A 26431-nucleotide genomic window follows, 5' to 3' on the forward strand; every position below is an offset into this window, starting at 1 on the left:
CAATCATTGCCCAACCTCTTCTCGGAGTAGTGTAGCCTTGCAAGCAGATCACGCCATAATGAGACTGCAATTCTAAGCAAGAACAGGCATCTCATGGGAACCTGACTGCCCCTTTTGAGGATCACAGATCTGATAGATAATCGTGCCCCTCAAGTACTTAAGGACTTCTCTGGCGCCACTTCACAGAACCAGGACTGAAATAATGACCAATCAGACCGTGATTTGACCAGGAATGTTTAATTATGCATACCTCTTACCCCCTGCTAAACCTAAACCTCTTGTCAGTACTCTGAAGACAAAGCCAAGATGCTGTCTTGCTTTGCCTTCCACTATGGCTATATTGATTTAAGTTCATTTTCTGCTTTTCACCATTACTTTTTCCTTTTGGTGTTTTGGGGTGAGTAGCCATACCTGATTTGTTGGGATCCCCAAAGTTGACTCTCTGGCCTGAGATTTCAGTAATAGGAGAGCTAAAAGAATTATGCATGTGTAAAAAGTTTAAAGGAAATAAAACAACAGAATCAAGACTTAAGTGAAAGTCAGAGATAAAACCCACAGAGAGAGAAATAAACCTGTTTTTTGCACCTTCCAGAAAGTGAAGCTGGGAATAAATAAACAGGCCTCAATTTATTTGGAACAGTCACAAAGTTTCAAGTCTCTAAGGTTTCTCTGGAGGCCAGAGTTTCTAGTGGACCATTCCTCATAAGAATTTATACTTTATATAGCCTCAGATTCATGGAATGATTAATTTATGCTGAGTCATATAATCACAAATTCATACTAATGCATAGAACTACAGATTAGTACCGACTCATATAATCAAATTCATGCTGATTCATAAAAGCACACATCCAGTCTAGCACCATAGAATACAGAATAGCCTTTCTTCATTCTTCATTTGTAGCTCTTTCTCCAACAGAGAATTTAGTTCTCAATCCTCACAAAGTTTTTTGCATCTTTGCTCAGTCCTGGAGTTCACATGAAGTAGTTTGGGATATCACCTCCCCCAGTCTTGTTGAATTTAATTATTTTGAGCACAAGAAAAATGAGCATTTCTAAATGTCAGAAGTTAGACTTGGGTGTACTCAAAGAAGAAGCCTTCATATTCCTCCTACCTAGCTCCCACTCTCCATCCTATCTGCATTGCCTCTTTCCATTTAGATAATCTCATTAATTCTTAGTTTATATTTTTTGTTTTTTGTGAAGATGAATAGAATACATACATGTTTCTTGTTTCCTATTCTTATATGAAAATTAGATAGTTCATGAAAATATTCTTGTCTAAGTCTCACTTTAAGTGTAAACAAAGACACAATCTCATTCAGAAATTTTAGGTAAATAGATAAGAGAATGAAGAATAAGTTTCTAAAACCCAATTGTTGAATCAACCTTCTAATTTTCTCTCTCCATGAACATCTTGGTCCTGATTAGAAGCCCCTAAAGGCACCATTTAACCTAAGTAGAGGAACAAGATGGTGGTTGGTATTAGATAGCCTTCACTACACTCATCTATATTCCTAAACTAGGAATAATTTATCTTCAAACTTAAAATCTTCTGATTAGTAAATTTAAGAGTTTGGACTAGGTAGATCTCTGATGTCACTCAACTCCAAGATTCTTTGAGGCTCTGTTCCCATGGTGCTATGGTTTCTAATATTCTAAAACACAAATCATTTTACAGAGACACTTACAGGCAGCTTCACTATCCTGCCTTGAATCTCTTCAGTCACAGTTTAAGGACAGATAGAATGGGCTTCATGATAAAGAGGAGCATCTTAAAGCCTGGAGATCCCATATTCCTGCGTAGGGCTCTTGTGAACAACCTCGGAGAGGAAAAGAAGACCAGGATTCACATTGAAAAACTTCAGAAATCTTTAATCATCCGGTTCAAAGATATTGAGCAAGAAAAATTAGCCCTGAGAAGGTTTATGATACAGCTTCACCAAACAACTGGTTATTTTCCTCGAATGTCTTTCTGGTGACTGATGTTACTGTAGGTGAGGAGTTCAACTGAGTTTCTATTAGAAAAAATCTGAGTCTCCTGTTATCTCTGTGTAACCTAAGAAAGCAGTGTAAGCAACTATGACAAGTACAAAAACAGATAAAAAGATGCAAATGGAATGTCTACTGAAAATCAACTGATATCTCCTGAAAGAGAATAAGCATTGATTTTTCCCATGATACCATTTCTTTACAACTTGAAATAGTAATATGCAATGCATATTTTCTTAAGATATTTCCCTGAGACAAGAATAAAGCTTAGCTGTTTTCAAGATCTTTCTGATATTGACCATGAAATACATATCATGCCTGAAACATATTTGCCTTAGAATGCCTTAATTGACATAATTTCAGTTGTTTGTCTATAGTTTGAATAGCATGAATAAAAAAGTTGATGCCAAAATTAAGAGGAAAATAATATAGTGGGAAAAGGATAGACTCAATTCAAGGGCCCAGGTGGTGGCTCAGTGGTAGAGTGTTTGCCTAGCATGCATGAGGCACTGGGTTTGCTCCCTGGCACCACATTAAAAATTTAAAAATAAATAAAGGTATTATGTCCATCTACAACTAAAAAAAATATTTAAAAAAAATAATCAATTCAAATCTAGAAGTTTGTATCTATTACATGTGTGATCAAGATGGATATAGCAATAATTATATCAAAAGATTGTTTTAAGGATTAAATAAAAGATTAAATAAAAGACAATATATAGGGCATATTGTAGACATCCCTCTATGTTCCAATGGCCCCTTATCAAGGACATCAATCATTGAATTAGAGCCCACACTTAAAAACATCACTTTAACATGGTTACCTCCGTAAAGCCCCTATCTCCAAGTACGATCATATTCTGAGATCCTGGGTGTTGGGATTTCAGCATATTAATTTTAGGGGTGGTCACAATTCATCCCATCACAGGGAGTCCCTGGGCCACAGAGCTCTGAAGAGCAGCAACTTGGGTTTTTTTTGGTCAATGGATCTTTTTTATTTTATTTACTTATATGTGGTACAGAGGATCGAACCCAGGGCCTCACACATGCCAGGCAAGCACTCTACCACTGAGCCACAACTCCAGCCCAACCTGGGATCCTTTATACCCCAGGGTTTGTCTTTATCTACTGCTAGCAGATATGGAGTTCAGTTTTATGGAGAATGCAAAGCAGGCAGCTCTAAATGCATAAGAAATTTTTGTTTGTTCAGGCTATATTTAATATAATTGGATATTTGAATATTTTTGTTTGGTCCCATCAGGCTTTGAGTCAAGAATCTTGGCCAGCTAAAAAGAAATAATTAACACTGGGGCCTACATACAGGGGCTGGTTTATGTAGTAACCCATTTTTCTGGCTCCATGTTGTGTTATAATCTAAGTTGGATATTACTTTGTAGTGCCTGAGTTTGGAGCCAGTGATATAGGTTCCTGAAGACCTAGCATTCCACAGGGACATAAACCAGGGTTTCAAAGCCTATTCTTAGCCTGCCGGCCCGCTTATAGATAATAAAATAAGAAGCTTTTTATTTATTCCATCCATTTTGTTAATAGAATGACCTTCTGACCACTTTGATACATGTTCTTGCTATTATTAAAACTTAGTGAATAATGTCCACCAACAAGCATCAATTTCATCAAATGTACAGCTAATTATTGATCCAGGGGTGTAGTTATCTCACATCATGGTCCCTGAAGTGCACTTCCATGAGAAATTTCAGTCCTTGGGCAGTTGTATAGTTTGTGTAGATAAGTCTTTGGGTATGGCTGTGTTTCTTTTAATTGTTCTGTGGTGTGCCACATATATGCTATTCCTGCTGCCCCACAAATTAGTGATCCAGGGTTAATAATCAGGGAGGACTGTTGGGAAAATTCTCTGTGGCTTTGGAGAGTTGGGCCAGTATAGCTTGTAGGGACAAACTGCTGTTCTATAAAATTATTTTTGCATTTTGGGCAACATTCAAGTGTGGAAACAATTTTCCAGGGCTGGATGGGAGAAAGATTGTGATAAGCAAGGCTATTTGATTTTATTTCAGGCCTGCTGGGTTCCCCTTACAACCTGTATTCTCTGTGTTCCTGTGAAGGTAATTTTGAGTGACTTAGTGCAGTTCCAAATAGTGGGAATGGGAGCATATAATGTCAGATAAGCTTATGGTTTACCTACTTCACCTTCAGTACCTGACTCAACTCAATTGGATATGGCTTCAGCCTACCACTACCCACATATTTGCATGAGGTAAGTCTCACAGTTTATTGGATGTTAATGTCATTGTAGGATATTGGTGGTTAGAATAGGCTCCTCTTATAAGGGAAGTTTATGGGAAAGGAAAATCAAGCAAGAGGTGATAAACTCTGTGAAGATCAGGTTCTTGGAATCAACCTCAGCATGTAGTTTAGATTTGTGCAGATATGTATTACTGTATCTAAGGCTATATACAATATGACCATAAAGTTTGTGTGCATTAATGATTGAGTATTCTACTGATTGCCAATGATCAGTAGCGTTATTACATTTGAGTAGTACATAGATTTAGGTGTTCTCAACAGTTTAAAAAAAATTTAGCTGTATACCAAATTGGGCCTGAAACTATGGGGCACTCACACATGAGATCCTCATAGGTGAGAAGAGTTATTCCAAAAATAAACATTAATTGTATTGTACAATTGGCTCATTTCCATCTCTATTTGTTGCAACATATTATAGCTGCGTTTTGTGGTATGAATACCTGCTACATCTTTTCCATCTAGGGGATACTTCTCAAGGAAGTTTCAATAGCTCTAGTAGCCCCAGAGGTGGCCTCTTGTGAGGTGGTGGTGTGAATACACCAATAAATTTCCTCCCAGGTTAGTTTTCATGCTGATCTTTTCACTCTTGTTTCTATATTCTATAAAGTGAGATGTGAATGGTTTCCTAAGGTGCCCCCCAGAAGACTAACACTGGATGATGATTTCCCTCAAATATTTCCCAAGTCATTATTGTGGGTGGTGTTGGTAGGCCTAGCAAATTTTACAATAGCTGTATGCAAGTAGTTGGATGGAGAAACCCCCGTGCAGAGAGTACAGTAGGTAACTCCACAGTCTGATCAAATATATTTTTATGAGAATTATCTTTGCTGCAACACCCAAGTGATATGATTATTTTCTGTGCGCAGCATTCATTGTTGTAGAGCCTATTTCCACAGATTATTGTGTAATAGTTGTAGTTGGCATTATGAGAGGTTTAAGTGTGGAGAATTCTTAAACTGGCTGGAGTCACTGATTTCTTAGATACACCTTGCCCAGGTAATATTATTTAGTATTCATAGTCTTCCTCGAAGCCACAGATGAGATCCATGGTAATGTGTCCTTGGCAACTCAGCGAGATTTCTTTTCTCCCCAGTAAATGGAGATTGTAGTATAGGAGGTAAAAGATCATTATAATTAATAGTATAGGAGGAGAAAATAATTATAATTAATAGAAAAAGAGGCCAATAGTTACAAGGCCAATCATTATAATTAATAGAAAAAAGGCCAATAGTTACAAGGGTGTACATTATTGCATGACTTACACTGACAGAGATGGGAAGAGATCCAGCCTCAGTTGTTGACCAACCAGCCCAGGTGACAAACACTGTGGTCCCACTGCCCCAGACTGACCCATGTTGTGTGTCCCTGTTATGTTGTATGGCATGCTGTCATCGGTCGTAGGGGTGCAGATGACCAAGACTATGGTGACCCACTGATGGACATGAAGTTGACATGGCCAATGTGGGAACTCCTCAGGTAAAGAAGAGGCACAGCAAAAGAGTAGGGGTTAAAATTACAGGTCATCTACATCCAGGAGGGGTGCTGTATCTGGAGCATCACACGGTAGTATTGCGCATCCTGAGAATTGTTTTTTCCACAGCATCTGTAGTGGAACACAGCACGTGGATGGCAGCTGAGGATGTCTCTCCAGATAGTGGCGGGTGGTGTGGGTGTTGTGCTCAGCTTACAGTGGATGGTAAACAGATACAGGTTGCGAAGTGTCCCAGAGACAATGGTCTGCACCAGTGCCTTGCTGGGATCAAGGGGAAACTGTTCAGTCTTTGAAGGTGAAGGGAAAGATGGAAGAGCCATGGTTCCTTGGCTGTGAGCAACCCTGGAAGGGCTCCCCTGTCCATTAAAACTGTAAATATGCTGTATCCAGTACGATTATTAGCAGAAGTCATAGCATCTCTGTTGGTTATCTCCCTATTTGTTATGAGTTTAAATATGGGGTGATTATTGTGCATGACTTGCGTGGCTGAAACTGAGAAACTAGTGAGGGGCAATGGGGAATTAAGAAAAATACAACACATAGACACAGTGAGAAAGCTGGGTCAGGTGGAATACTGCATTCTGAAGGAGAAACAGTGACGCAGTGCTGGCCCAGCAAGCTTATTATATATAGTCTCATAATCAGGAAGTTAAAGACTGCAGAGGCATTGTTCTTTGGGCACTAGAAAGTTATGGGGCTAGAAACATTCTTGTAGCTATTTCACTGTTGCAATGCTAGGAGCTTCATGTGGCACCCAGGAAGCCCATTGTCCAAAGTTTCTATTAAGCAGGCAGGCTTGAAGTTAGCAGATCTGGTGAAACATTGTAGTTATCTGACTATGCTCAGAATCCTCCATCCCTGGGAACTGGCTTCTGAGATCTAGGCCAAGATTCTGTGCTATGCACAGAGCCTTTTATAAACAGGGCATCACCATAGCAACTGGGCTATCTTGTCCCATACTTTGTAAAGGAAATTCCCAGCATTTGCAGGTGCACCACATGGTGTTTTATCCAAAGTGCCATGCTCCACAATATTGTATAGACAATGTAATCAGAACTAAGGGTATTGTTTTTATGACTTAAGAGATCATTGTCGGGCTGGAGATGTGGCTCAGCGGTAGCGGCTCGCCTGGCATGCGTGCGGCCTGGGTTCGATCCTCAGCACCACATACAAACAAAGATGTTGTGTCCGACGATAACTAAAAAATAAAATATTAAAATTATCTCTCTCTCTCTCTAAAAAAAAAAAGAGAGATCATTGTCCTCAATGTTCCCTCAATAGCCATTGTTTAAAAAGCCTAGTATGTCTTTATCTGCTCTTATTTTGTAATGTTCATTGTTAGTTTTGCTATGCAGTAAAATGGGAACCTCAATCTGTCTTTATAACTTGTGACATTCCCAAAGGCTATGGATATGGTTTGAGTGTATTCCCCAAAGGTTCATGTGCTGGAATCTTGGCCCTCAGTGTGGTGGTTTAGAAGTGGTGGAAACTTAATGGAAAGCAATTAGTTCATAGGGACTCTGACCTTATTAATGCACTGTTAACTTGAAGGAGGAGGTCAGATCTTTGGGAATTGAGAGAGTACGAGAATAGGCTGTTACGACTTAAGGTTTCTCAGCTCATTCTCTTATTTCTCCCCTCTCACACATGTGCTCTTCTGTCCATGCCCACTTCCTTCTACTCCTCTGCCATGTTGTGATGCAGCTGGGGCAGGGGGTGTTCTTGCTATATCTTGGTGCCCTACTGTTTGGACTTCCCAAGCATGATAATTATAAGTTAAACAAAACTTTTTTCTTTGTATATTTGCCAGCTTCAGATCTTGTTATAACAACAAAAAATGAACTAAGGCTATGAAAGGTGTTTTGTTCATTCCTCGATAACATTAATGGAGGTTTGTGCCTGTTGTAGACTTGTGTAAGTATCCACCACTGTGAAGACCCTGCCACAGGACAGGAAGAGACCCAATAAAGTGGATTTTTCCAGTTCTTATGTGGCCTTTCTCTTCTGCAGATTCTCCCAAGTAGTGGACCCAGTCTTTATGATTCTAACATATCCCTAAGTTTGTCCCAGGCTTTGTGTAAACATCCCAATTCCTCTGTGAAAAGTCTATTTTCATAACTATGATGCCCAAATGCCCTGACCTCTTCTCTTACATACCTTTGAGTAGAAGAGGTAGAGTGCCTCATCCCTAAAGTCTGGGACTCTGCCTACTGCAATAGGTTTACTCACTTTGATGTTTTGGTGAGTGTATCAACTTTGGGGTTGTATGTGCTTCTTCTATGTCTTTTCTTGTGTAGGCTGAGTTCATTTGTGCAAGGGAGACAAAAAAGGAGCCAGTGTGATAATATTTTCCCACATTTTTTTTACCCTAAATGCCTTAGCCTGATGTTTTATAGCACTGATTTTGCCAAAGTCCCAACCAATTAGTTCACTCATTAGCCACCAACCAATAAGTGGTTGGTGGCTAATGGGTGAAAATATAAGTGTTAATGTTTGTCAAGGGGATACTGTATTGCTGGGAGTATTGCACACATGGAGACTGGAGCACTTGTTTGGGGACGATAGGCTGCAGCTCTCCTTTGTCTGGCTCCCTTATGTCCTGAGCTCACTCCACCAGTGAAGAAAGACCATTGATTTTCTTGTTTTGAATGCTGACCATTCTCCCTCCAGATCCAAATCCCTTCATGGAGGGATTTGGCAAGTTAACCTTAGTGGCAGGGTATGTATCTATTTCCATGGAGGATGACATTCTAGTAGGGTTCAGTGTATCTTGATTCTGTAGATCCACTTTAATAAGGAGGTCTCTATTGCTGACTCAGTTTTACAGTGAACTTTTTCCATTACCCAGGCATAGTAGGAATCTCAGTTCATAAGGTAAACTGTCCCTGCCCTGCAATAAGGACTTCAGTTTTGATAACTGAAAAGTGGAAAAGTTGTGGGTTATTGAATAGTTAAGGACCAGCAAATATCAGGAAAGAATGTGTTGGTACCAGATTTTGCAATTGGTTGGATCCCTGAACTGATGAGGGCTTTGACAGATTAGGAAGGGTCTTTTATCTTACGTGGGGCAATTGCCCATCCCTTCCCAGTGAGGTGTTTGTTCATGGTTGTAATGGGCTGTGAGACATATTTGGTCAGGACCATTGAGGAGAATGTCATTTATATGATGCCACTGACTTTCCACCAAGTTTTTTGGTGGAAATGTGGGGCAAGTGTTGATGCCCTGTCAGCAAAACTATAAAGCTAAATAAGTACCCTATAGGTTATGGGGTAAAGGTGTGCTGTTGATCTTCACAGGTTAAGGTAAATTGTGGTCGACCTTTCTGTAACTATTTACCCACATTGTTTTGTCATTCATTAAGGTGACAATATCTGGTAGAGATTCTCTAATAAAGAAAACTGCCTTGTTCTGTAATTTTGTGATCAATAGTTCATCCATTCATTATTAGTGGCTTTAAGCACAGGCCATATCAGGGAACTGAAAGGTGAGACTGTGGGAATCAGTACCCCTTCCTATCTGAGTCAGCTTTGACAGGCTGTCATCCTTCAGTGCTTTGTCTAAGCCATTACTGTGGCATATTTACCACCTGAACCAGGCAGGGAAAAGCTCATTGGTTCCCATGGAGTGGTGCCCACAACAGTATAAAAACCTTAGGGTTGCTTCCTGAAGTTCCCTATTGAGAGAAGGTCCATTTAATAATGGGAAACAACAAGAACAGAAATATTTCTTAGCAAATCTGGGTCAATTTTAATAATTGATTAATTACCCCCAATTAATTCTCCTTCCAAGCCTGTTACCTCCTTGAGGGGTCTTTGTAAAGCATGCATGATTCTTAGAATCAGGGAGATTTGAGCATGTATGTCCAACAGAGCTAGCCAGTGTTATGTATGTTTGGAACCCAAAGCAAAATTGCTGTAGTTATTTGCCAAAAGGAGCCTGTCTCCATGACCACTCAGTAAGGTGGGTGCATGGCACTGGTGGTAACTGTAACTTAACCCTATTAAGTATTGTAAACTGCTCTGCCAGTTTCCCAGAAAACAAATTTGATCCTGCAGTGTTCAGTATAACCTCTCATGTTCATCTTGGGATTCATGTGAGCAGAAAAACAGTTGTAGGTGGTTATTTCAACCTGGCTGAGGGGGACAGCCTTGCCATGTGTAATTTTTTTTTTTTTTGTAATTTTGACTTAGGTCAAATTTTGTTTGCAGAATAGGCAACACTTGATTCTGAGTTTTCCCTTCAAGAGATCCTATTAAGTCCAGGGCAAGTATGGTCTCTTGAATTATTTTAGCATTAGCTCTCATTATCAATTAAGATGACTTATATTTAATATGTTAGGAATGCCCCTGAGAAACAGCTGGGTGGATTTAACCTTCTCCATACTTGGCAAGACATGACACATACCATCTGTTGCCTGATGAACTTATTCCAATATTCCCAGATAATGGAGGATCTCTTTGGCTTCATCAGTGTTGTTTATTGATAATCTTTCTGGGAATGTTTTAGGTAAATTAGTAGTAAGATAGGATGATAACAGTAATATAAGATGAGCAGTCCTCTAAGCCATAGAAGTTCACTTCATCAAGATAAGTATGGAACAGGGTCCAAAACCACCTCTGTGGGTCATTCCCACATTCCACACTGATTTTCTGGAGCCCTTAATAGGGATATAATCTTTCTTATGCTCTGGCAGCCTCAGTTTGGTAGAACCTGCTCCTTATCAGATTTATTCCATGTATCCAAGCAGCCCCTTTTTATTTGGTTCTTGGGCTACTTCTTAAGAATGTATCTCTTTCTCTAAATAAGAGAAGTCCCCTCCTTGACCCTTCCTGCTTGTATTTTATATTGTTATCAATTTGCTGGCGACTAACAAAAAAAGGTAGATTATCCTAATCATTATTGTGAGGACACTGTGCTCCTTTCCTATGGAGTCAGACTTCCTGGGGTTGTTCAATCTGTCTGCTCTCTTGGAATTTGGGCTCCTGCCTCCTTGTCTACAGGTGGTGTCCCATGAGAAGCAGTAGCCTTGATGTACTTGGGCATTGGAGCACCTGCTCAGCAAGATTTCCACATCTGCAAGAGTTCTTGGAAGAGCTGGGATATAAATTTCCTTGCCTTTAGTGATTTTCAGTAGTGCTTTAGCCATTTTAGCCCAAGTTTTAGAATATGCCTCTGTGGAGAGGCTAGAATAATGGCATGTATAACCACAGGATTGTCACAATAGCAGAAGCATGCAGCTTGCAAGGGGTCTCTTCTAACCATGCTCCGGAGACTGGCATCAGCCTATCATCTCTGCTTTACTGACTCCTTTAACTGCCGTGGTAATCCCCAGAGGTGGTAAGGGCATCATTTCATTTCAGAGTACCTGAAATAATTGGTCCACTACAGGAAACTTCTCTTGCTAAATATTGTTGCGGGGTAAAAGGTACACCAACCCTCAGTCTATAGGAGTACATTACTCTTCTTTTTCTGTTCAAGCCAAAGTCTTACCATATACACTGCTTGCTTACTAGAGCAACCCAGACAGGCATGGGTTGACCTTCATCTCAGAAAACTTCATGTTTCTAACCCAAAATTTAGTCTATTCTTCGAGACCTTAGCCTCTGGGTTTCCTAAAGTTCATTTTCCATGTCAAAAAAATAACTTGGCAAAGTGATAGATAAATGCAAAAAAGACCTAGTTTGCAAAGACAGAATATTTTTCTCTTTTGTATTTATTCAGTATTTTTTACAGTTAATTTTTATTGGTACTTATTAATTACATATATTAATAGGATTTGGTCTGATATTTCCATACATGTATATAGCATTGATCATATCCAATCACCTTCTTCCAAACCTTTATCCACCCAACCCTGGCATCCTTCCCAGTCCCTAATAACCACTATTCTACTTTCAGGCCAACATATTTTTTTCTTAGTTTCTGTCATAACTGAAAGGTAGATGGAACTGGAAGACATTATGTTAAGTGAAATAAGTCAGATAGAGAAAGACAAGTAAGTATCTCATGTTTTCTCTCATATGTGGAAACTAAGAAAAAAAAAAGTGTTGGCCTGAAAGTAGAATAGTGGTTACTAGGGACTGGGAAAGATGCCAGGGTCATTTTTCTTTATGGCTGAGTAATATTTCATTATGCATATATTTATGTATTGTGTTTTCTTTATACATTCATCTATTGGTAAGCACCTAGGGTGATTCCATAGTCTTTGCTATTGTGAACAGTGCCACAATAAACATAGACATGCAGGTATTTCTTTTGTATGCTGACTGTATTTTCTTTGGATATATACCCTGGAGTGAGGTAGCTGAATCATATGGTAATTCTCTTTCTTTGAGGTACTTCTGTGTTTTCTGTCATGACTGTACTACTTTACATTCCCACCAACAGTGTATAAGAGTTCCATTTTTGCTATCATTTGTTATTTTGTTATATATATCATATATATATACACATTATATAAATATGTGTATATATATTATATATATAATACACACACACTATATATATATATATATATATATATAATGTGTATCTATATAATAGCCATTCTAACTGGGAAGAGACAGTATCTTGTTGTAGTTTTGACAAATTTCCCTGATTGATGATATTGAGTATGTATTCGCCATTTATAATTGTTCACTTTAGAAGTGTCTATTCAGATCATTGGCCTGTTTTAAAACTGAGTTGTTTTATTGTTAGGTTTTTGTTGTTGTGTTTACAGTACTGGGGATGGAATACAGGGCCTTGCATGTGTTAGGCAACTGCTCTAGCACTGAGATACATCTCCAGCCCTGTTTTTATTTTTGATACAGGGTTTCACCAATTTGCCCAGAATGGCCTCAAAATAGAGATCCTCTGGCCTCAACCTCCCAAATAGGTGGGGTTACAGGCATATGACACACTGTTTTCTGAGTTTTTTATATATTCTTCTTTTTTTGTCTTTTTTTTTATTGGTTGTTCACAACATTACAAAGCTCTTGACATATTCTTTATATATTCTTGATGTTAACTCTGTCAGATGAGTAGCTGGCTAATATTTGCTCCCATTCTGTAGGCTATCTATTGATTGTTAGCTGTGCAGAAGCTTTTTAGTTTGATGTAATCCCATTTGTCAAATTTTGCTCTTGTTTTGTGTGTTTTCAGGGTCATATCCAGAAAGTCATTGCCTATTACAATATCATGAAATGTTTCCCCTATGTTTTCCTCTAATACTTAGGAGTTGCAGGTCTTTTTTATCCATTTTGAGTTGGTTTTGTATGTGGCAAGAGATAGGGATGGAATTTCAATCTTCTACATGTGGATATCTTGTTTTCCCAGCACCATTTGTTGTTGGAGACTGTCCTTTTGCCAATGTTTTTGGCACTTAACAACCAGTTGTCTGTAGATATGTGAATTTATTGCTGAGTCTCTATTCTGTTCCATTGGTTTACGTATCTGTTTTAAGGCCAATACCATGCTATTCTTGTTATTATGGTTCTGTAGTATGCCTTGAAATCAGGTCTTGTGGTGCCTAAGCTTTATTCTTTGTGCTCAAGATTTCTTTGGTTATTCAGGGGTTTTGTGCTTCTGTAAGAATTTTAAGATTTTTTTCCTAGTTCTGTGAAGAATGTCATTAGGATTTTGATGGGATTTCATTGAATCTATGGATAACTAGTGAGATGGACATTTTAACATATTTAAAATATTAATTCCACCAATCCAACATGGGAGATCTTTCCACCATTTGGTTACTACAACTTTTTTTCAACACTTCATAATTTTTATCATAGAGGACTTTCACTTCTTAGTTAAGTTTATTCCAGATATTTCATGATTTCTCTCTCAGCAAACTCATAGAAATGTTACTGCATATAGAAAAGTTACTAAGTTTTGTATGTTGATTTTACATACTGTTACTTTACTGAATTCATTTCTCAGCTGAAATAGTCATTTGGTAGTTTCAAGGTTTATCCGTGTATAGAATGATATCATTAGTAAGGATAATAATTTGATAGCCTCCTATCCAAGTGAATATCTTTTGTTTCCTTCTCTTGCCTGTTTTTTTTAAAGTATTAATTGTTGATGGATCTTTTTTTTAAAAAAATCTTTTATTTACTTATTTATACATAGTGCTGAGGATCGAACTCAGTGCCTCACATATGCTAGGCAAGGGCTCTACCACTGAGCCACAACCCCAGCCCACCTAATTGCTTTTTCTAAAACTTCTAGTACTCCACTGAAAAAAAAGAAGTGACAGTGAACACTGTCTTTAGAAGAAATGTTTTCAGTTTTTTCCCCATTTAGGGGTAATGTTTACTATGAGTTATACTTTATTGAAGTATGAGCATACTATATCTAATTTTTTCAGAGTGTTTATCATGAAAGAATATTGCATTTTTATCAAACATGGGGTTTTTTTGCATGTATTGAGATGATCATATGATTTTTTTCCTTTATTCTGATTACATGATGTAGCACAGTTATTTCCCCTCCCCTCCCCTTTCCTGACAGCGACCTACTTATGTTACTCATCTGGCCTCAAACTCACAATAATCCTACCTCAAGCCCCCAAATCACTGGGATTACAGGTGTGTGCCAGAATGCCTGGCTTATTATGTTTGTTGATTTGCATGTTGAAACAGTCTTACTCCCTTTCATAAAATCAGCTTGATTATGGTATGTGGGTTTTTGATGTGGTGTTGAATTTGATCTGGTAATATTTTGTTGAGGATTTTTGCATCTATGCTCATCAGGGGTATTGATATATAGATTACTTTTTTGTTGTTCTGTCCTTGTCCAGTTTAGCAACAGGGTATGCTGGCCTCATAGAATGAACTTGAAAAGATGCCCTCCTTTAAATAGACGAACTCTAGAGAGGGCAAAAAGGGGTGGGAGATAAAGAGAGGGGCATGGGGATAGAAATGATGGTGGAATGAGATGGACATCAGTATCCAAAGTACATGAATGAAGACACGAATGGTGTAAAGATGCTTTGTATTGAACCAGAGATAAATGATGCTCACACATGTTAGACAAGTGCTCTTACCACTGAGCCAAAACCCCAGCCCCTATTGGGGTCAGCATCCACATATCAGCTATTGTATTCTTAATAGGTGCCATTGTGACTGGAGTGAAATGAAATCTTCATTTTGATTTGCATTTCTTAAAATGCTAGAGATGTCAGACATTTTTTCATATATTTATTGATTTATTGTATATCATCTTCTGAAAAGTTTTCAGTTCCTTGGTTCATTTATTGATTGGGTTATTTGGGGGTTTTTTTGGTGTTAAGTTTTTGAGTTTTTTATATATTGTAGAGATTAGTGTTCTATCTGAGGTGCGTGTGGTAAAAATTTGCTCCCATTCTGTAGACTCTCTATTCACCTGATTGTTTCTTTTTTAAAAAATATTTTTTTAGTTGTTGATAGACCTTTATTTATTTATTTATTTATATGCAGTGCTGAGAATTGAACCCAGTACCAGGCAAGTGTGCTATACCCCTGAGCCCCAGCCCCAGCCCTCTGATTATTTATTTTGCTGAGAAGAAGCTTTTTCATTTGAATCCATCCCATTTATTGATTCTTGATTTTATTTCTTGTGCTATAGGAGTCTCTTTAAAGAAGTTAGAGCCTAATCTGATGAAAATTTGGGCCTACTTTTTCTTCTGTTTGGCACAGGGTCTCTGTTTTAATCCCTAGGTCCTTGATCCACTTTGAATTGTTTTGTGCATGGTGAGAGACAAGGGCCTAATTTTATTTTGGTGTATATGGATTACCAGTTTTCCCAGCACCATTTTTGAAGAGGCTATTTTTCTCCAATATATGTTTTTGGTGTCTTTGTCTATTATGAGATAACAGTATTTGGGTTTGTGTCTGTGTCCTCTATTCTGTACCATTGGTCTACAAGTCTATTTTGCTGCCAATGCCATGCTGTTTTTGTTACTATTGCTCTATAGTATAGTTTTACGTCTGGACTAGTAATGCCACCAGCTTCACTCTTCTTGCTAAGGACTGCTTTGGCTATTCTGGGTTTTAAAAAATTTTTTCATATCAATTTCATGATTTCTTTTTTTTTCTGTTTCTATGAGGAATGTCACTGGGATTGCATTAAACCTGTAAAGTACTTTTGGTAGTATGGTCATTTTGACAATATTAATTTTGCCAATCCAAAACCAAGGGAGATCTTTCCATCTTTTCTAAAGTCTTCTTTAATTTCTTTCTTTAGTATTCTGCAGTTTTCATTTGTAGAAGTCTTTCACCTCTTTTTTTAAGTTGATTCCCAAGTATTTTATTTTTTGAGGTCACTGTAATTGGGGTGGTCTTCCTAGTTTCTCTTTCAGAGGATTTGTCACTGATATATAGAAGTGTCTTTAATTTATGGGTGTTGATTTTATATACTGTTACTTTGCTGAATTCATTTACTAGTTCTAGAAATTTTCTGGTGAATTTTTTGTATCCTTTAGGTGCAGAATCATGTTGTTGGCAAATAGTGATAGTTTGAGTTCTTCTTTTCCTATCTGTATCCCATTAATTTCTTTTATCTGTCTAACTGCTCTGACTAGATTCAAGAACTATGTTAAATAGAAATGGTAAAAGAGGGCATCCCTGTCTTGTTCCAGTTTTTAGAGGGAATGCTTTCAATTTTTTTTTTTTTTGTATCAGGGATTCAACCCAGGGTTGCTTAATCACTGAGCCAAATACCCAGACATGTTTAATTTTTATTTTGAGACAGGGTCTCAGTAAGTTGCTTAAGGCCTCGCTATATTGCTGAAGCTGGCTTTGAACTCACAATCTTCCACCTCAGCCTCAGCCTCCTGAGCTGCTGGGATTACAGGCATGTGACACCATACCAGGCTGATCTTTTGAATTTCTCTATCTCTTATGTTTCCTCTTTCATCACAAATTTTATTTACTTGGGTCTTCTCCCCTCACCACCTTGTTATTCTAGCTACAAATTTGTCAGTTTTATCTTTTCAAATAACCATCTCTTTGTTTCATTGAGCTTTTGTAATTTTTTAGACTGTATTTCATTTGTTGCTACTCTAATCTTTATTTTTTCTTCTGCTCATTTTGGGTTTGATTTGTTCTTGCTTTTGAAGTCCTTGAAATGTATTATTACAATGTTTATTTGAAAGCTTTCTAATTTTTTGATGTAGGCATTCATTACTATAAGCTTCCTTCTTTTTCTGCATCCTGTGTGTTTTGGTATGTTGTTTGGTATGTCATTTGTTTCAAGAACTCCTTTAATTTCCCTATTGACTTCCTCAATGACCTACCATTCATTCAAAGGTGTGTTTGATTCAGTCTCCATTTATTTGTATAACTTGTAAAGTTGCTGTTATTATTGGCTTCTAGTTTCATTCTGCAATGACCAGAAAAGATACAAGATATTTTATTTTTTAAGAATTCCTTAAGACTTGTTTTGTGGCCTCATATATTATCTATTCTACATAAGTTTCATGTGCTGATAAAAAAATGTGCCTTCTGCAGCTGTTGGATGGAAAGTTCTGATAATCTGTTAAGTCCATTTGATCCATAGCATAGCTTTTACTGGTGCATATTAATTGCACACACTAGTGAGTTCCATTGTGACATCTTCATACATGCCTAGAACAAAATGTGATCAATTTGAGCCTTTAGTACTTCCCCTTTCCCTCCTCTTCCCTCTCTTCTTGATGCCCTTCCACTAAACCAGTGGTTTTCCCTCTACGTTCATGGCATCCTTTTGTTGTTGTCATTGTCTCCTCTGCCTTCACATGATACTTGTTTTTTTCTGAGTTTGGCTTATTTCACTTACCATGATGCTTTCCAGTTCCATTGGCATTTTCCTGCAAAGGACACGATTTTGTTCTTTGTGGCTGAATAATACTACACTGTGTACCATATTTTCTGTATCCATTCAACTGCTGATGGACACCTAGGCTGAATCCATAACTTAGCTGTGAATTGTGCTAAGATAAACATGGGTATGCGTATTATCTCTAAAAGAGGCTGACTTTAGTTCTTCCAAATAAATACCAAGAAGTGTTATACCTGGATTACTCGGTAATTCTATTTTTATCTGATTTCCAGTGGCTATATTAATTTATATCCCAACCAACAGTATATGAGTTCCTTTTCCCCACATCCTCATCAATCATTTGTTATTTGTATTTTTGATGACTGCCATTCTAACTGACATGAAATGAAATCTTGAGTGTAATTCTGATTTACATTTCCCTGATGGCTAAAGATGAACACTTTAAAAAAATTGCTGGTCATATGTACTTCTTTTGAGAAATATCTGTTTATTTTTCCACTTAAAATGGCTTACTGCTTTATTGATTTTCAGATTTTTGAGTTCTTCATATATTCTGAATCTTAATATTGTTAGGAATATTAACTGGCAAAGATTTTCTCCCTTTCTATAGTGTGTCTCTTTACTCTGATAATCATTTTGTTTGCTGTGCAAAAGTTTTTTAATTTGATACTATCCCATTTATTGATGCTTGTTATTTCCTGAGCTATTGGGGCCCTATTAGGGCAATCAAGTGCCTATACCTCTATGTCGAAGTATTTTCCCTAGTTTTCTTTTTCTTATAACAATTGCAAAGTTTTTGGTCTCAGGTTGAATTGACTTCAACAATGCACAGGATGAGAGATAAGAATCTAGTTTCATTCTACGTATGTATATCCAGTTCTTCCAGAATCATTTTTAAAAAGGTTCCAATATGTTTGGGGTACTTTTGTCAAGAACCAGATGATTGTGCTAGGGCTATAGCTCATTGGTAGAGCACCCGCCTCAGATTTGTGAGGCACTGGGTTCAATTCTCAGGACCACATAAAAATAAATAAATTTATTGTGTAAAACTACAAGTAAAAAAAAAAATTTAAAAAAAGAATCAGATGATAGTAGTTCTGTGGACTTTGTGGGGGATCTCTCTTATCCAGCAAGGAGGTCCACAGAACAGGGTAGAGGAGAGTGTGGCTGCAGAGTCAATAATCAAGACCTCTGGAGACCAGCAGGAAGCAGGTCTGATTTTACTGCGAAGTTACCATGTATATATACTCAAACAGTAGCTAAGCAGATTACAGGCAGCCACCAATGCAATTTCTAACTGTTCTTGCAGTGACCAATTGAAGAGTGGAGCATGGAGCAAGCACAGGGACTGCAACACATGGCCTCATGCCCAGGGCTGTGCCTAGCACAAGGGGAATGGCTTTAATGTATGCCACGTTTGCATACTCCATGCATCTATCCCCACAGGACTTGACTCTGTGTCCTGTCCTATTACATTGGTCTGTGCCTGTTTTTATGCCACCACTGAGCTATTTTTGTTACTACAGCTCTGTAATGTAATTTAAAGCCAAGTGTTGAGGTCCCTCCAGCATTGCATTTTTTGTGTGGGGGGGTGAGGGGGCTGGTACCAGGGATTGAACTCAGGCACTCGATCACTGAGCCACATCCCCTGCTTTTGTATCTTATTTAGAGATAGTGCCTCACTGTTGCTGAGGCTGGCTTTGAACACATGATCCTCCTACCTCAGCCTCCCGAGCTGCTGGGATTACAGGCGTGTGCCACCGTGCCTGGCCAGCATTGCTCTTTTATCAGTATTGCTTTATCTATTCTGGGTCTTTGTTCTTCCTAATGAATTTTATAACTTTTTCTAGTTATGTGAAGAATGTCATCAGTATTATGATGGGGATTACACTGAATATGTAGATCACTCATGTGGCCAATTAAAACAATACTAATTCTGTCAATCCATGAGCATGAGAAATCTTTTCATCTTCTAGTGTCTAGACTTTTTCTTAGCATTCTATAATTTTCCTTGTATAGAATTTTACTTCCCAGGTAAGGTTTATTTCTAGGTTTTAAAAACTTTTTAAAGTTACTATGCATGGAATTGTTTTCTTGAATTATTTCTCCGTGGGTTTATTATTGATGCATAGAAAAACTATTGATTTCTGTGTTTATTTTATATCCTGCTGAATTATGCATGTGTGTGTTTTTCCTGGGGACTGAACCCTTGGATCCTCTATCACAGAGCTATATCCTATACCTTCAGCCCTTATAAATTTTTAAGACAATGTTTTGCTAAATTGCAGATCTCAAACTTGTGACCCTCCTGCCTCAGCCTCCCGAGATACAGACGTATGCCAGCACACCTGGCTACGTTGCTGAATTTGCCAAATCTAGAAGTATTCTGGTGGAGCTAGTATCTTCAAAGCACAGGATCATACCATCTGCAAACAGGGATAATTTGACTTCTTTTCTATTTGCATCCCTTTATTTCTTCCTCTTGCTTAATTGCTCTGGCTAGAAATTCTAGTACTATATTGAATAGAAAGGAGAGAGTGGACATCTTTGTACTATATTGGATAGGAGGTGTGAGAACGATTTTAGAGGACATGTTTTCAGTTTTTTTCCAACCAATATGATGTCATATTCGGGTTTATCATATACATCGTTTATTATGTGGAAGTTAGTTCCTTCCGTCCCTTGTTTCTTCAGGGGTTTTAACATGAATGGGAGCTGAATTTCATCAAAGGCTATTTCTGCATCTGTCATAGATGATCATGTGATTTTTTTGACCTTGATTTTATTTATATGGTATATTGTTTTTGCTTTTGCTTTGATTTTAATTTGCATATGTTGACCCATCATCCTTACTTCCCTGCAGTGAAACTAACTTGATCATAGTGGGTGATTTTTTTTTTGACATATTGCCAAATTTGGCTTGCTTGATTTCCTTTGGTTCATGATTATCTTGGAAAGTTTTTATTTGTTCTTCAATTTTGAAGGTTAGCTCTACTGGACACTGTGATCTAGGTTGGCAATTATTTTTTAGAACTTGAATTAAGACCATTCCATGCCCTCCTGGCCTTTAGAGCTTCTCAGAAATCTGTTACTCTGATGGGTTAGCCTTGTGGCGTGGTATACTTCTCTCTTGCAACTTTTAAAATCCTTCCTTCTGGACTTTTGGCATTTTAACTATAATACGGCACAGAGAGGTTCATTTTAAAAATATTTTTTAGTTATACATGAACATGTTTATTCATTTTTAGGTGGTGCTGAGGATTGAGCCCAGTGCCTCACATGTGCATGGCAAGCGCTTTACCTCTGAGCCACAACCCCAGCTCACAGAGAGGTTATTTTATGGTCATGTGTATTTGGAGTTCTAAATGTCTCCAGTATTTATTTGTCCATCTGATTCCCAACATTAGGGAAAGTTTTGTGGGGTTTTTTGCTTTTATTTTTGCTGTTATTTCAAATAAGTTTTTTATGCCATTAGCCTGTATCCCCACTCTTTCTTCAGGTCCTGAGTCTTAAATTTGAACTTTTAATGTCCAAATTGTCATGCATTCTGTTCCTACTTTGTTTTTAAAATTGTCTGAATGTTCTAGTTCATCCACTTTGTCTTTGAGCCCTGATTTCTTTCTTCTGCTTGGTCTAGTCTATCTGTGAGACTGTCCGCTGAGGGTTTTTTTTTTTTTTAATCTCCAAGATTTCTGTTTGGTTCTTTTCCAGAATCCCTGTATCTTTATGTGCTCAGAAGTATCACATGCCTAAGGGTATTAATGCTGCATTTCTCCAGTGTAAGCAAAGTAGCTCTGCAAGCTCTGCAGTGGGCCCAGGCATCTCAAATCACCTATTTCAAAGAAAGGAAGCATGCTATGCATTCCTCTGCTTTGCTGACCAGACAGACCGCACTTCCTACTGCCTAGAGCTTTCGACAGATAGGTACCATCATCTCTTTCCGGGACCCAGAGTCTCAGGTGGGTGTCCTCTGACCTAGAGAGGGGAAAGAAAGAAAGCACAGGACACCTACCTGCTGCAGTGGTGACCTGAATACCTCTGGACATGGGAGGGATACAAGCATCAATGGGGATCTTTTTGTGGATGAGGAACTTTGGGCACCAGGTTTTCCACTGGACCTGACCCCCTTACAAACACATATACAGCTGGACTTGCCAGTTTCTCTTCACTTGCTATACCATCAGATCAGGAGACCATGCTTCCTACCATCTAGTTCTCAGCTGGCCTATTATAGATTCTTTCCTGGTCCCAAATTGATTTACAGTGGGCACTTGATGAACAGTGAAAAACAGCTATCCAACTTCATAGATACTTAAAAAAGTGTTTTTTTTTTTGATCATCCATGTAGAACACCTAGATAATGACCCTCCCAACATAGCTCCGTGCCTCAGCACTATTTGAATCAACAAGGAAGAGTACTACACTATAGAACTATCTTTTTTTTCCTGTTAAGAATGTCATTGGTATTTTTTTAAGTATATATTTGTAGTTGTAGATGGACACAATAATTTTGCTTATTTATTTTTTATGTGGTGCTGAGGATTGAACCCAGTGCCTTGCACATGCAAAGCAAGTGCTCTACCACCGAGTCACAACCCTAGCCCTGTCATTGGTATTTTGATGGGGATCACACTGAAATGTAGATCCTGTTGGTAATATGCTTATTTTGACAAAATTAATTCTACCTTTCCAATAACAAGGGAGTTCTTTCCATCTTCTTGTTTTTCTTCAGTGTTCGATCATTTCATTATAGAGAACTTTCAACTCCTTAGTTTTCCCGATTTCTTTCTTGGCAGATTCATTATCGGAGTGTAAAAAAGCTACTGTTTTTTGAATGGTGATCTTGTATCTTGTACATTTGTTGAATTTGTCACCATGAGAAGTCCTCTAATGGAGCTTGTTGGGTCTTCAAACTGCAGGATAATGTCATCAGGAAATGGATGTCATTGGGAAACAAATTCTTTTCCTACGTGTACATGCCCTTAATTTCCTTCTTTGGCCTGACTGCTCTGGCTGGCTTCAAGAACTATATATAGGAGTGGAGAGGGGACATCTTTGTCTTGCCTGATTTCAGAGAAAACATTAGCTTTAGGTTTATTGTATATAACCTTTATGATGTTGCAGTAAGTTCCATCTAGTCCTAGTTTAGTATTTTCAACAGGAATGGGTAATGGATTTATTAAAACTTTTTCGCATCTATTGTTGAAATGATCATGTAATTTTTTTCTATAATTCTCTTTATGTAATGAATTATATTTATTCATTTGCATGTTGAACCAAACTTGCATCCCTGTGATGAAACCACTCAACTGTTTCTGCTAATATTTCATTGAGAATCCTTTCATTTATGTTTATTAGGTATACTACTTTGTAGTTTTCTTGATGTTTCTTTATCTGGTTTTGGTATCGGGGTGATACTGGTTGTATGGAATGAATTTGGAAGTTGTTCCCTCCTTTTCTAATTCATGAATTATTTAAGGATTGGCATTAGCTCTGTAAAAATCTGGTAGAACTTGGCTGAGAATCTTTCTGGTCCTGGGTTTTCCTTTTTAGAAGGCTTAATCTTACATTAATCTCACTGTTCAGAATTTGTCTGTTTCATGTTTTTTTTATATCCTCTTGAATATGAAATCATATGTGTTTAAAAGTTTCTTTGTATCTTCTTGATTTTCCAATTTATTAGTATAAGTTTTCAAAATAGTCCCTAATGATATTCTGGATTTCAGAAATGTCTATGGTGGTATTTCCTTTTTCGTCACTAATTTTGTTGACTTGGATCTTTACTTCCTTTTAGTTTGGCTGAGGGTTTACCAATCTTGTTAATCTTTAAAAACAAACTCTTGTTGCATTGATCCTTTGTATAGTTTCCTTATTCTCCTTTTCATTAATTTTGGTTCTGATCTTAACAATGTCCTGTCTTGTCTGGTTTGGGAATGTTTGTTCATGCTTTTCTAGGACTTTGAGATATATTAAATTGTTCATTTTGGAACTTTTGTTTTTTAACACAGGTACTTAATTCTATATCTTCCTGTTAGAACCACCTTTACAGTATCCCAGAGGTTTGATATGTTGCATCAATATTCTCCTTTGATTCTAGGAATTTTATTTCTCTTCTAATTTCATCTGTGATCCATTCATCATTCAAAAGACTTTTGTTCAGTTGGCATCTGTTTATATGGTTTCTATAGTATTACTGGCTGTTGATTTATTTATTTGTTTCATTTCATTAGGATCTCACAAGATGAGAGAGATCAGGTTGATTTTTTTTTTAAATCTGGAATTACCAGACTCAAGGAAAGTAAGCACCACTCCACTCTTTTTCCCTGACCTGAAAGCCTTTAGGCACAATCTTCTGAACCTGTTTCCACTGCACACAATCCTCTGAACCTGTTTCCACTGCACTCTGCTAAACACATCTTGGCCACAGGGTAAGCACTTGCCAGAACAACATGGCAATATGTACTATGGTTTCTCAGGCTCCTGCAGCAACAAGCTGCAGTGTGGCCTTTTCAAGATGGCTCCCTACCTTTGCTCTCCACTTGCCAGTTGAGAAACAGGACTTTTAACACCAACTGCAATGCAGCCTCTGGTTCAAGTAAGTTCAGACTGCTTTTCTCTATCTGTAGGTTTTCTTGTGCCAAATTTGCCATTACTTTGTTACACCTTTCCTCCAAGGTGAACTGATGCTGCTACTACCACTGGCTTATCTCCAGGGTATTCTTTCATGTCCTCTGTTCTAAGCACCCAGATTACTGGGTCTGTATGATTCCATGACTATCCACTATCAAATTTCTGTGATTTCTTCATCACACATCTTGCAGAGGCACAGTACTCTTGCTATTTGAATCCCAAATCAGAAACTCAAAAGTGCACCCTTCTAATCTGCCATATTTATATCTTCTTAATGAACTGATCCCTTGACCATAGTTATCTTCTCTGTGTCATTTCACATAGGGTCTATTTTGTCAGATGAGTATAGCTACTCCTGCTGACTTCAGGATTCCATTAGGAGTGTCATTTTCCATCCTTTAACTTTGTATCTTCACTGATGAAGTGAGTTTCTTGTAAAAGTAGGATATTAGAGAGTCTTGTTTTTAAATTCATCCAGATAAGTCTGTATTTCTTAATTGGGGAATTTAGTCAACTTACATTCAAAATTATTGAAAGGTATAGGCTTATACTTGATATCTTTATTTTCTATTTGTTTTGAATATTTTTTTAAAGTTCATCATTTATTTTTAGTTGTAGATGGGCACAATACATTTATTTTATTTTGTTTATGTGGTGAATATTCTTTATTCTTCCTCTCATGTTTGTTACTTAATGATTATTTTATTAAAGTTTGGTTTTTTCCTTCTCTTTTGTGTATCTATTCTTCAGTAGGATTTACACATTTACATGCTATCATGACAGTAGTTATTTTTCTTTCATTTCTAGAGTTAGGACTTCCTTAAGTGTCTTTTGTAAGGCTGATCTAATAGTTATTTATTCCCTAGAATAAACTTGCTGGGAATAGTAATCTTGGTTGGCAGTTATTTTCTTTTGGGACTTAGTAGATATCATTCCATTTCCACTTGACCTGTATGATTTTAGCAGAGAAATCTGTTGTTGACTTATTAATGGTTACCTTTAAATGTGATTTTGTGATTTTCCTCTTGAAAATTCTTGCTTTGTCCTGTACTTTTGGACTGTTTGACTATAATGTTTTGTTTTGAAAATCTTTTCTGGTCATATCTATTTGGGGTCTTTAAGTCTCTGTTCATCTATATCCAAATCTTTTCCAAGATTAGGGAAATTTTCTGATATTTCATTGATATGTCTATGCTTTTAATCGTTTTCTTGCCTTCACATATTCCAATGATTATAGATGTTTGATACTACAGTAGAATCCTAATGACCCTTAATAGTCTCCACTTGTTCCATTTTTCTGTCTGAATATGCTACTGGAAAAGACTTGCCTTTAAGCTCTGACAGCCTTACTTCTGCTTGTCATTGAAGCTTTCAATTGAATGTAGTAGGCTGTTCATTTTCAAGATTTGTTTGTTTTAAAGTCTCTTTGCTAAATTTCTTATTCATATCCTGCATTGTTTTCCTAATTTACTTCACTGCTTATTTGAACTTTCTTGGATCTTGGGGTTTTGTTTGTTTGTTTTCCAAATCATTTCTTGGAACCTGTTACAAGTGTGTTATGATCTTTTGGAGGTATCCATGCACTCATCGTTAGCTAAACAGTGGTGCAGGTCCAGGAGCTTCATAGAGAGAGGCAGTGATAGGAACATAACACATACCCCCAGCCCTTTGTTTTGGGTTCTAGATGGACACAATACCTTCATTTTATTTATTTATTTTTTATATGGTGCCAAGGATTGAACCTAGTGCCTCACACATGCCAGGCAAGCACTCTACCACTGAGGCACAACCCAGCCCCTATAACCCTCCTTTTTCTGGTGCTCAAACCTGTCCTGGTAGCATGTGATCAGATATGGTAAGAGAGAGGTCCACACCTGTAATCCATGCAACTAAAGCAGATGGACTACAAGTTCAAGGCCAGCTTCAACAACTTAACAAAACCCTGTCTCAAAGAATAAAAAGGACTGCAGATGTAGCTCAGTGATAAAGGGCCCCTGTGTTCAATCCCCAGTATCAAAATAGCAACAAACCATAGCAATTTTATAGTATTGCTTTTGATTTATGAGCTTTTTAAAAGTCACTCTTCTATTTACGGATATCTCTATATTCTTTTTTAAAATATATTTATTTTTTAGTTGTAGGTGGGCACACAATATATTTCATTTTTCTGTGGTGCTGAGGATCGAACTCAGTGCCTCACACATGCTAGGTGAGCATTCTACTGAGCCACAACCCTAGCCCAGGATTATCTCTCT

General features: G+C 37.6%; 1 protein-coding gene and 1 long non-coding RNA gene across 4 annotated transcripts in view; both read left to right on the forward strand.

Moving 5' to 3' along the window:
• The window catches only part of LOC110597125 (uncharacterized), a 73674-nt gene that overhangs the window by 18190 nt on the left and 29053 nt on the right, over positions 1-26431 (forward strand). The gene's annotated exons all lie outside the window — the stretch shown is intronic.
• LOC144370062 (uncharacterized) lies at positions 1233-2444 on the forward strand. The gene has a single exon (XM_078030650.1). It carries the CDS (start codon positions 1644-1646, stop codon positions 1980-1982), a length of 339 nt encoding a protein of 112 aa, XP_077886776.1. The 5' UTR covers positions 1233-1643; the 3' UTR covers positions 1983-2444.

Source organism: Ictidomys tridecemlineatus, chromosome 13, assembly GCF_052094955.1.
Source record: "Ictidomys tridecemlineatus isolate mIctTri1 chromosome 13, mIctTri1.hap1, whole genome shotgun sequence".
Classification (NCBI taxonomy): domain Eukaryota; kingdom Metazoa; phylum Chordata; class Mammalia; order Rodentia; family Sciuridae; genus Ictidomys; species Ictidomys tridecemlineatus.